Source organism: Mytilus galloprovincialis, chromosome 10, assembly GCF_965363235.1.
Source record: "Mytilus galloprovincialis chromosome 10, xbMytGall1.hap1.1, whole genome shotgun sequence".
Lineage (NCBI taxonomy): Eukaryota > Metazoa > Mollusca > Bivalvia > Mytilida > Mytilidae > Mytilus > Mytilus galloprovincialis.
Genome location: NC_134847.1, coordinates 6,305,774 through 6,318,604, shown reverse-complemented (window position 1 = coordinate 6,318,604; position 12,831 = coordinate 6,305,774). Strand labels below are relative to the sequence as shown.

At 34.0% G+C, this 12,831-nt stretch overlaps 1 protein-coding gene across 1 annotated transcript in view; it reads right to left on the bottom strand.

Moving 5' to 3' along the window:
• LOC143049734 (uncharacterized) overlaps positions 1-12,831 on the bottom strand; it is a 31,521-nt gene that overhangs the window by 16,277 nt on the left and 2,413 nt on the right. Inside the window, exon 2 of the mRNA XM_076223427.1 lies at positions 9,915-10,158. Coding sequence (XP_076079542.1) covers positions 9,915-10,131 — 217 coding nt within the window. The 5' untranslated portion in view covers positions 10,132-10,158. The remainder of the gene's footprint in view (positions 1-9,914; positions 10,159-12,831) is intronic.

Sequence of the window (12,831 nt, the reverse complement as noted above, 5' to 3'; positions counted from 1 at the left end):
CGGTTTTACGGTTTTGTCCACTACGACACCCATCAAAATGTTTACTACGTAACATGAGTTGTACCTTCATATGAGAAATCGGAAAAAAGGTTTTAATTTAGAGAAAAATGCATCGCGAACCCCACCAAATAAGATTTAAGTATTTAAGATTGCACTTTTTATTTATTTCTATAATAGAGGTATTCAAAATAACTCTAGAAATAAAATTTTAGACAAGTTGATTTTTAATTTTTTTTTGGTCTGGAATTCACACTTTTATTTTTTTTAAAAACCGCCCTTATAACTGACAACAGTATGCATAATCTGTTAATACATACATGTACCTATTAAAGATATGGAGAATGAAGCAGCTGTCGTCGAGTCAGTTATTGTGGTAAGTAGATATTTCAATTTCTTTCAAAGTTTCAATGTTGAGTACGCGTTTAAGGGGTTTTTTTTTGGGGGGGGGGAGAAAAGGGGGTGTGTAGCAATGTCCCATATCCCAAAAGTGCAAAACTGTAGGTCCTAATTTCTCGTCAAACTGTCTCTGGCGAATACTAAACGCTTTCCCTGCTTCGTTATGGCATAATAGGGCATGGGCTAGAATTGAATTAGCAGTGGCTTACCGGGGCAGAAATAGCACAGATAGCCACCTGCAATAAATGAATTAAAATAATATTGACTATATTTACTAGGATAAATCAGTGTTTTAACAAGTCTTAATCACAAATCAGATGTAGGGTGACACATGCGTTTCGACAATTATTGACATATATTATAACTTACTTTAAAATTGCCTCTTTGCTCATTCCCATAATTTGTGACATTCCTAGTTCTTGGTGTTTTCTGTATTTTAACATAGTTTTAGTTTTCCCCATTTCCCCATTTCTTGAAGCTTGTTCACCCTTCAAATTTTATGATGTACTAGTATGTAGCTGTTTTCATTAGAACTATTAGTAATATATGCACAAAAAGAAGTGTCATACGATGTTGGAACGTTTTCGTGATTAATACTTTACTAGACTTTCATCATATGCTGTCAGATATACGTTTTTTGTGTCAATATCAATAAAACACTATCCAGTTACGATTATCTTCTAATTTTTTAATACCATAATAACGATTATCTTTTTCCCGAGTTACGATTATCATTCCGAATTTTTCAACTACAATTTTCAAAGCGCTTAGACAATTCCAGTGCACCGTTACGATTAAAATATGATGTAATAGTATAGAAAATCCTTGCTTGCTACATTTGAGAAAAATAACTGTAAAGATTTTACCTATATCTGCCGTCGCCATATTGGGATAAAAGTAATTCCAGTTACGATTATCTCTTTAATACCAGTGAATATGGTGGACATAGAAATATCAATTATTATTTTAACTTCAATTGTTTTTCAAAATGTAAAAAAAGTTTTTTTTGTGCCGGTCAATAACCTTTTGGCTTTAAGTTATCCACAAACCACTAATTATTCACTTTTAAGTTTAAAATGTTTTATTACTAAGTTTACACGTAAAAAAAACTAATATTGTGTATATTTCAGAGATGAGTACTTAAGCTGTAACCTGTAAGTAGAGTTTTGATAGATTAATTATTTTTTTGTGTGTTTTAACGCCACTTTTAAGCACCGCTTTAGAGCTATTTCGTGGCGGCTAGCTTTTATTGGTGAAGGAAGCCGGAGTACCCGGAGAAAACCACCGACCTTCGATAGGAAAACTGACAATCCTAGTCAATTAAGATTGGGAGTCGAATGCCAAAGAGCGGGGTTGAACTCACAACCTCAGTGTTGATTAGCTAGTTATTACAGTTGTAGCTATTCAGACCACTCAGACACCGAGGCCCCAAGTAGAGTTTTGGATAGATTGATAAAAAAAGTCATTAAAGTACTAAAATAAAGAATGGAAATTGGGAATATGTGAAAGAGACAACAACCTGACCAATGAGCTGACAACAGCCGAAGGTCACCAATGGGTATTCCATGCAGCAAGAATATACTGCACCCGGAAGTGGTCCTCAGTTGGAGCCTAAATAGTTGTGTACTAGTTCAGTGAATATGGACGTCACACTAAACTCCAAAACATATAAATGAACTAGAATTAAAAAAATTTGTAAGGGTTCCGCGGAACCCAGTGTCTCGCCTATTTCTGCTGTAAATTGCAGGCTCAACAACAATGAGGAAAAAAATCAATAAAAATATTCCTCTTGTTACTATTTTATGATTGTAAGAAAATCTAAGTCCATTTAAAAGTAAATTACAGAAAAAACGGAGTAATCTTTTTACAAACTTTACTTCTGGATACAATCTTATAATCATAAAAAAGCTTCTGTTTAAGTTTGGTACAAACCCAGGATAGTTTAAGAAAGAATTAAAATTTTAAAAACTTTAACCACAGAGTGAATGTAATGGTTCCCCACAGAAAAACTAAGTCCATTTAAAGGTAAAATATGGAAAAAATGGATTTATTTATTTACAAAATTTACTTCTGGATACTATATTATGATCATAAACAAGCTTCTGTCCAAGTTTGGAACAAACCCAGGATAGTTTAAGAAAGTTATTAAAATTCTAAAAACTTTAACCACAGAGTGAATGTAATGTTTCCCTGCAAAAAAAAACTAAGTCCATTTATAAGTAAAATACGGAAAAAATGGATTTTTATTTTTACAAAATTTACTTCTGGATACTATCTTATGATCTTAAACAAGCTTCTGTCCAAGTTTGGTACAAACCCAGGATAGTTGGAGAAAGTTATTAAAATTCTAAAAACTTTAACCACAGAGTGAATGTTTTGTTTCCCCGCAGAAAAAACTAAGTCCATTTATAGTAAAATACGGAAAAAAAGGAATTTTATTTTTACAAAATTTACTTCTGGATACTATCTAATGATCATAAACAAGCTTCTGTCAAAGTTTGGTAGAAATCCAGTATAGTTTAAGAAAGTTATTAAAATTTCAAAAACTTTAACCACAGAGTGAATATTTGTTGACGCCGCCGACGACGCCGACGCCGACGGAATGTAGGATCGCTTAGTCTCGCTTTTTCGACTAAAGTCGAAGGCTCGACAAAAACATACAAAACTAACAAAGACCAGGGACTCCTGACTTGAGACATATGCAAAAACGAGGTGTCTTAGACATGTTTTGAGATATCCCAACTCTCTCCCTATACCTCTTGCTAATGTAGAATAAAGAAACACATAGCAATACGCAGAGTAAAACTAAAGTCAGAGTCCGGTGTTAATATATGTAACAAAAGAAACTAAGCAAAATGACAATGATAAAAAAAAAAATCACAAAACATTTTTAAGATAACTTAGGCTGCAAATACATGTCTATTTACATTCACCACTCCAAGCACATAAATCAGTACACAGGAAATTCGATGTGCACGGGAAAATTCGATTTTCCACATTTACAACGACCGCGGCATCCTTTCTCACATCCAAAATGTACAAGCTCCGTTTAACATGCTGGAAAAGACTAGACCGAGTCTGTTGAATAGTCCCAATAAATAATTCCTTTTGCGCAATTAGTTGTTATCGTGCTTTGTTAACCCCACCTGATAAGTTTGTTAGATTGTACATCAAAACCATGTTCCCAGACGATTATGCTGATTTGGTATTCTGTCCTTTTATTAGGAAACAACTTGAAACTGTAGCAAGAGTGGATGATGTCTGAGATGCGTACATAGACAAGAAGCAAGAGGGGAAGGGAATACTCACACGAGTCCAGGTTCAAAACAAAATATCCTCAAAATTGGCAAAGTTTTCTTAGAGATAATGACAATAAGATAGAACTGTTTAGTCTTTCACAGCAGGTTACTCAACAAAATTTCGAGGAAAAGGTAGTTTTAGCAACCAATGCTCAGGATGTTATTCACCACGTTATGATGTGTCAAGTTTAGCACCATGTTTACAAAGATGCTGGCACTTGAATCATGGTGCATGTGTCTGATGCAGTGAAACCCGGTCAAGTCCTGATCCCAACAGTCGATACTGATGTTGCTCTCATTGTTGTATTCCATGACACAGGGGACGAGGAACTATGCTTGCGCTTTGGAGTGGAAAAAGCTTTAAATATATATCTATTCATGACCTTTCAAATGCACTAGTCATTGAGGGAATATACAAACACACCCTTGCTGTGTTCCATGCCTTTACCGGTTGTGATACGGTCATCTCGTTTGCTAAAAAGGGAAAAAGCCGACTCGATGTGGTACTGTCCATCATGTTAAACGTTCAATATACCAATGCGATGTGAATGTAGAACTAGCTTGGAGTTAGTTCATATGCTACCTAGTCCGGGCGCGTATGGATGGCAATGGGGCAAAGTTGATCAATGGGAACCCTTTTGGCCTCGTCATCTTCTCAGGAGATTGTACATTGTTGATGTAAGAAAAGATGCAGCGATCGTTGTAAATGATATCTGGGACTATCATAGTATAATTATCCGAGTAAATATGGAAAATCTTTCCATTACATTGTTTTATGATGTAGTGGGGACTTATAAAAGACATGTTTCTGCAGCCATATATAAGTAATTTTGAAGACGCTTTATTAATTCAGTGATTTTTTTTTATATTGGATATTCCCGGATGTAGGGGTTTTAAAACATATGTCATATATCTATGTGAAGCACCAAAGAAAGGTTCATGCACAATATAATGATAGTTGCAATACATTGAAACACTTTTCAATTACCCTCCCTGAAAAATATGTATTTTAGTTTTTATTTTAGTACAATGTCTGCCATATTGTATTTTACCGAAAGTAGGGTTTTAAATACATATAATCTATAAAATGTATCCAAAAAGTAGAACAGAACAAAGGTCTGTGCCGAATATAACACCTTTTCAGACACCAGCCTTCGATATTGGGCTGAGCTAAGTACCATGTCCGCCATTTTTGGATTTTACCGGAAGTGAGAATTATTTTTCAAATGCCTCCCTATCTGAATTAAAAGAGTAAACGTTGAGGAAGCTTTGTGTCAAGTTTCATGCTTGTAGCAGGATGTGCACAATTCATCTGAAATATGCTTGTAGCCGCTGCACTAAATATAGTTATCCATACTTCATAAAAAGTGAGTATTTCATATAATAAAATGCTAAATATTTTTTCAATCAGCCACTTAACCATGCTAATAAGGCAAAGGACAATGGACAAACTATGTAACAAAGTAACTGCAAACAAGTTATGAAAAATCCAGATCTTCGACGTCGCAACCGGATTTTAATCCTAAGGTCTCTCATTTTGTGACTTCCGTGGCAGGCGAGATAAAAACGACGAAAGGACAACGACAGTCTACAAAACACAACATAGAAATCTAAAACTTAGCAACATATACTTTATCAAAAACGGCCGTGATCTTGCTGACATTTTTTCCTATTTAACGTTTTTTCGGGCCTTGTATCAAAACGGCAAAAAAAATCTGTTATAGTTAATGCAACAACAAAAAATGGTCAAAGTCGTTTTCTAGGGTAATTTCTCCCATATGGAGAAGATTGACGACTTTAACCCATGTTAACTTATTTGTAGATATGGTCTTCCCTATCCTTTTTGTCATTTAAATGTTTTCTCTGTGTCAAAGCTTCCATTGTAAACTTGGAAATTGCTTCTTCGGTAAAACGGTCCAACTAAAAGTTGGTTGATTTGGATAGTATAAACATGTATCCTCCTGTCTGAATTTCTCTATCGATCACATTTTTTTTTTATAAGATTCTAATTGGCCCAGAGCTTTTAGATTTTGTTTACGTAATAGTTGAAGGACGATGGACGACAAACGCAAAGTAATGAAGACTTTATTTTTTGAAGATTAAAGTTGTATTGAATTGAGTGCATTGGTGATATGTATGTCTTGTGGAGACGAAATTGCGCATCTGGCGTACGAAATTATAATTATTGAATGAAGATGAGTCTTTGTCTCCTATGTGTATGTTCCACTGTTTCACGGTGGGTATGGTTGTCCTGCGAGAGAATGTTCTGTGCTGGTGATTCGGTCCTGACGGGTGCTGGTGATCAATGAAAAAATGTAAACAAAGACGAAAATGATGATTTTTGACGTTTTCACTCATAAAAATTGAAAAAAACAGTTGAGATTTTTCAATTTTGTTTCTTATGGGTTCATATGTAAAGCATTAAAAAGTTGACCCTCTAAACTGTTTCAGTAAGCGTAACATAAAAATGCTCATTTTCAGAAAATCTCGAACTGAAAAAATAAAACAAAAATGCTCATAGAGTCCGCTTTCTATACCGCAATCGCACACGACAAAACTATTTTGTGAAAAAACATTGCAATTTATTAAAATTTAGCATTTTTTCAATTTATTCATGTCCTGATACTGTGCTGGTGGGTCCTGTCATTGTGCTGGTGGGTCCTGATACGGTGCTGGTGATTTTGGATAAGAAGTTGCTCATATTTGAAACAAATGTTACAAAATCAATAAAATTGGGCAGATAATTATTGTCAATAGGATCTATGACTCCTATTTTAGCTCTTGTGCATCCATTTGGCTGTTTAATATGTGTTTTCAAATGATCGTTACTTATATTACACAATTACATAACAGGGCAACCTCTTTCGTCCAATATCAGATAACAATATATACTATCTGAAATAAAAATAGTTTTATTAAGATATTAAATGCCCCTTACATTGATGCTTCAACAATGATCAAAGCCCATGCTGCATAGACATGTTTGTTAGCGCTCCGCATACCCCTCCCCACTTACTCAACCCCCCCCCCCCCCCCCATTTCCTCCTTCATTGTTACAGTGGTGTAGCAACACAACAATTTATCACAAAAATAATAACACAAAGACACAACAACAAATGCTCACAGGTACTGAAAGCTAGTTCAAAGCCGCATTTTCAACTAATAGATAAAACATGTTCTCATATGCAAAAATCCCAATCGTGTCGATTAAAAAAGTCTCAAAACTTAAGTTCACATTTTAATGTTTGATTAAGCAGAACTTTAATTAAAAGTGTGCAGTGAATCTTGTGCTCACAAAAGTTATTGTCATAATTATGTTTACATAAGACTTATAAAGGAATTAAGAAGGTACCAAGAAATATTTTACAGTTCAATTTAATGATCATGAATGGAAGGAAATGATACGGAAGTTTACATAGGACAAAAAGAAATTGATAGTATTTTTTGGCGAAAGACTTAAACGCTTCTTTGCATTATATAGTAAAACTCTTCTTTAAAAGCATGCAAAAAATAACTTTGATTGACTTGCTTGCTATGTTTGCTCCAAGGATATTTTCAAACAATAGGTAGGCGGAGTTTCAATACATACTGGGATTTGATTGGACAAATACAAACTGACAGGAATTGAAGTTAATGTTTATTGTCCAAACAACTTCTAGTATATAGTAAACATACTACTTACCTGTCGTTTACAACCATCCAAACAATCATAGCAAGCAATTTAAACAAGGTTTGCTTTGCATGTATTTATAGAAGAGCTGTAAATTCTAAAAAAAAAAATCTTGTTGTCGTAGATGGTTAAATCCTCAACAAAATATCATTAACTTTGTTGGAACGAATAAAGGTTTTAAATCAAATTTTCGTGGACTTTTTAGCTTCCACCCTGACGAGGCATGTTAGCTGTTCGTATGCTGTTGCACCTGACGCACCGAAACTTTCACATTCCCATCTTCTTTTCTGAAATATTTTACCCAGCTCATACTTGACAGGATTGTTATTCTAGTAAAAGGTGTAACCAACGAATTGAACACAAGTTAAAAATTCCACAATACTATATAATTCATTTTATGTGTCAATTTGTTCGAAAAAAATCGAAAAGAAGAGAGTTTTTTAATGTCATGGTTATCTGTCGCTATCTAGTTATATGCTTAGCATTTATTTCAGATGACATGGACTCCTCACCCAGGTGACCCTGCTGCCTTTCATATCTTTATCCGTATACAATTATTTTAAAATAGATAACCAAAGGCTGCAACTCGTATTTTTGTATTTAAATGATTCGTTGTAACGAGAATATTTGTGGAGAATGGAAACTGTGAGGGTCAAAATCTTAAATTGCTTATAAATGTTGCTGGACCCAGTTTCGTTATCTGATCTGAATTTTCTAAAATGTGCAAGGTAGATAGACATTTTGATTTTGTTTACTCGGTAAGTTTGCCCCAATCGCTTGAACTTTTGCAATATTACAGCCAATTTCAATGAGTGTGTAGACAAAGGGATTACTTTGGTTATCTTGCTTGCTGAACAGAAAAGTCATTGTAAGTTATGTAAACTACCCTACTTTAAGAGTAAACTAGTCCGACAAATGACACATCTTTCTGTCTGTAAGACCAGGCTACTTCGAAAGGAGGGTACTTTACCTTACTTAAAAATGACCTCACGGTTTAGCTAACAAGCTATTTTGGAATTTTGAAATGAAAAAGGTAAGAAATCTTAGTTTTGTTAGTGTGTACTAGGTTTTCGAAAAAAAATACCTGATAACCCTTCAGACAAAAAAAAATGTTGAAAATATCTTACAGATACAGCAAGTGATTCTTAATAGCTATAAGATACATTTTTCTTTTAAAATACAACTTTTAAATCTTACGGGAAACTATTCCAAGCTTAAAACTTTCACTGTAACCTCGCTTTAACTTATCCCCCATCCCCCCCCCCCCCCCGAAAAAAACCCCCAAAACAAGCAAACCCGCAATACTATTGTCTTTCTTATAGTCAGCACTCAATTGTTCACAAACAAATGTGTTTAAAGCTGCTAAAGACATATGATTCAAACGCTCAGTAAGTCCTTTGTTCTATATTTTTGCTCTCCATTTTTATGCAAAACCTTTTTTACATTTTTATTTTATCGGTTATTGTTGAAGGTCGTACGATGACGTATGGTTGTTAACTTAACACATACTTTCTTTGGTTTCTTACGGAAATTTTTCCATTGACAACAAACATACCACATCATCTGCATTATATAAGTATTGTATAAATTACAACGTATTTTGATAATCTTGCAAAATGATCGTAATCCCGAAAATCGTTAACATATTTTCTTATCTTAAAAGGGACAAGAAGGGTTCCATCAACAGGCCAATAAATAAAATTACAGTTAATTTTAAAAAAAAATTAAAAAAAATAGGTGTATTTTTTCTCTCATAATAACAGTAAACAGATTCACAACAATGTCAATTTCAAGAAAGCAGACAACAGTTAATTAGTCAATAACAATGCAGCATCAATGATCTTGAATATATGCTTCTTTTAACTAAAATATAAAGGCACAGAACCAGGACATTGGAGCACAGTACCAGGACCGTTTTTCTTATCACCAGCACAGCGTCAGGACAATTCCGTTTAACGAACTTGTACGACTTTTGCAATATAATATTGTTGTAATATACTTTGCATAGTACTTATGACGCATCAGAGAAAAATTAAGCAACAAAACAGTCGTTTTATTGCCGTTCTGATACAATGTAAACAAACCCACCAGCACAGAATCAGGACCCACCAGCACCTGACAGGACCAAATCACCAGCACAGTACGTTCTCTCGCAGGACAACCATACCCACCGTGTGTTTGTGGACGTTCCTTGATGGCTTAGCCAAGTAGTCAGATTGTTTGTCCTCACCCAAAATGTCATTAATAATGTCAATTTTATAATCTAGTGTCATTACAATGTAAAAATCATTTGTAACCATAAGATTTTTCTATCCCCATGTATAGTTGGCCAGAATATGTGTTATGCTGTTCAACTTCTTATAATTGATTTAATAGTCCAACTGTTTTGATTCGAGCAAGGATTTTTTTAGTTTACTATACAAATCCTTGATTCGCATACTGATGAATCCTCTGTAAATGATACGCACGTCTGGCGCATAGTAATATAGGTCTTGTACATTTGATACGATTTTAACATAATTCTTTGTTCCATGTGAGCTTAGACATACCAGTTCTTGGAATCAAAAGATTCCACTGAGCCCGGTTGATGATTCTTTTTAAATACAATTCATACAGAGTGTTGTAGTTTGTATTCAGTGTTGATGGTAAATAAGTAGGTGGGAATTCTTTGTCAAAGAAAATACGAACTGCTCTTGGCGACACTCCTTTCAATAACAAAGCTAATCGAACATAATTCTCTTCTTCTTCGGGAAGGGGTGCCATCATTTTAAATCTTTCTTACTTAAAGCCTCCCTGAAAATTAAAATATTCATTTATAAAAAAAATATACGTGAATGCTAAAAATCAAAGCTCAAATTAGCCAGTACTCTCCAGGACCAACTGTAGACAAGTCTCAGATGGTTTCATCCAAGTATTAAAATGATGAAAGCGATATGCTGAAGACAATTAATAAAATGTGTTATGTGAATTCTCCTAACATACATTTTGTGGTCCATCAAAGATTTTTCTTATCATCGAACTCATCAGAGGTTAAGATTAGGGGAAACATTCATACAAATTTTAAGAGGTAGGCGCTATCTTAGTGTCAACAATTTGACTAATAAATGTCTTAAAAGCATTATACCCTTCGCAACTACTTGCTATGTATATTGGATTCCACTTTATTAAATACATGAGCAACATAAAAAAATTATATCCAAAAGAATAACGTTCAAAATTTTTTTTTATTATTATTATTATCTTACAAACTTTGAATATTCTAAAGTGATTAAAGGGGCACTAGCTACGAGATATATAAAAAATCTAAAGTTTGATTTTGTTCTGTTCAATCAATAATGAAAGTGAAATAGTGAAATAACAATTCGCTTTTTGCAGCCAAAACGGTTCAATTTTGTCAAATTACGCTAAGAAACATTTATAATTAGTTATTCACTTGCAAGTGAATGAGTCGACCTCTTTAAATTCGTATTCATGTGAACTTCAATTTAACCCCTAGCTAGAGATTGACAACGCATGCATTGTACATGTACTGGTTATTTAAAGAAAAAGAATGTCAACAATGAAATTGAAACTACGGTAAATCATTTGATTACTAATTCGATGCACATAAAACCATTCTTATACGGTTAAAAACAATGAGAAACATCTATTTTTAATCTATAAAATCAAATCAAATAATAAACAATAGGGCAATCCCTTACTTAGAATGTGATTTATTACCATTCTTCATATTAAGCATATTTATACCCCGAGGGGTGATACAATACCATAAAAATATATACACAATGTAAATAATAACATAATTAAATATCGTATAAAGCATGATAAAGAAACATCAAGTTATAAAATTTCATTGAATATTATTATAGATAGAGATAAACTGTAAAAAGCAATAATGTTCATCAAAGTAAGATTTACAAATAAGTCAACATGACCGAAATGGTCAGTTGACCCCTTTAGGAGTTATTGCCCTTTATAGTCAATTTGTAACCATTTTTTAATAATATTCAAGATAATAACCAAAAACAGCAAAATTTCCTCAAAATTACCAATTCAGGGACAGCAACCCAACAACGGGTTGACTGATTCATCTGAAAATTTCAGAGCAGATAGATCTTGACCTGATAAACATTTTTACCCCGTGTCAGATTTCCTCTAAATGCTTTGGTTTTTGAGTTATAAGCCAAAAACTGCATATTACCCCTATGTTCTATTTTTAGCCGTGGCGGCCATCTTGGTTGGTTGACCAGGTCACGCCACACAAATTTAAACTAGATACCCCAAAGATGATTGTGGCCAACTTTGGATTAATTTGGCCCATTAGTTTCAGAGGAGAAGATTTTTGTAAAAGATTACTTAGATTTATGAAAAATGGTTAAAAATTGACTATAAAGGGCAATAACTCCTTAAGGGGTCAACTGACCATTTCGGTCATGTTGACTTATTTGTAAATCTAACTTTGCTGAACCTTATTGCTGTTTACAGTTTATCTCTATCTATAATAATATTCAAGATAATAACCAAAAACGGCAAAATTTCCTCAAAATTACCAATTCAGGGGCAGCAACCCAACAACGGGTTGACCGATTCATCTGAAAATTTCAGGGCAGATAGATCTTGACCTGATAAACATTTTTACTCCGTGTCAGATTTCCTCTAAATGCTTTGGTTTTTGAGTTATAAGCCAAAAACTGCATATTACCCCTATGTTCTATTTTTAGCCGTGGCGGCCATCTTGGTTGGTTGACCAGGTCACGCCACACATATTTAAACTAGATACCCCAAAGATGATTGTGGCCAACTTTGGATTAATTTGGCCCATTAGTTTCAGAGGAGAAGATTTTTGTAAAAGATTACTTAGATTTATGAAAAATGGTTAAAAATTGACTATAAAGGGCAATAACTCCTTAAGGGGTCAACTGACCATTTCGGTCATGTTGACTTATTTGTAAATCTAACTTTGCTGAACCTTATTGCTGTTTACAGTTTATCTCTATCTATAATAATATTCAAGATAATAACCAAAAACGGCAAAATTTCCTCAAAATTACCAATTCAGGGGCAGCAACCCAACAACGGGTTGACCGATTCATCTGAAAATTTCAGGGCAGATAGATCTTGACCTGATAAACATTTTTACCCCCATGTCAGATTTCCTCTAAATGCTTTGGTTTTTGAGTTATAAGCCAAAAACTGCATTTTACCTCCAATGTTCTATTTTAAGCCGTGGCGGCCATCTTGGTTGGTTGACCGGGTCACGCCACACATTTTTTAAACTAGATACCCCAAAGATGATTGTGGCCAACTTTGGATTAATTTGGCTCAGTAGTTTCAGAGGAGAAGATTTTTGTAAAAGATTACTTAGATTTATGAAAAATGGTTAAAAATTGACTATAAAGGGCAATAACTCCTAAAGGGGTCAACTGACCATTTCGGTCATGTTAACTTATTTGTATATCTAACTTT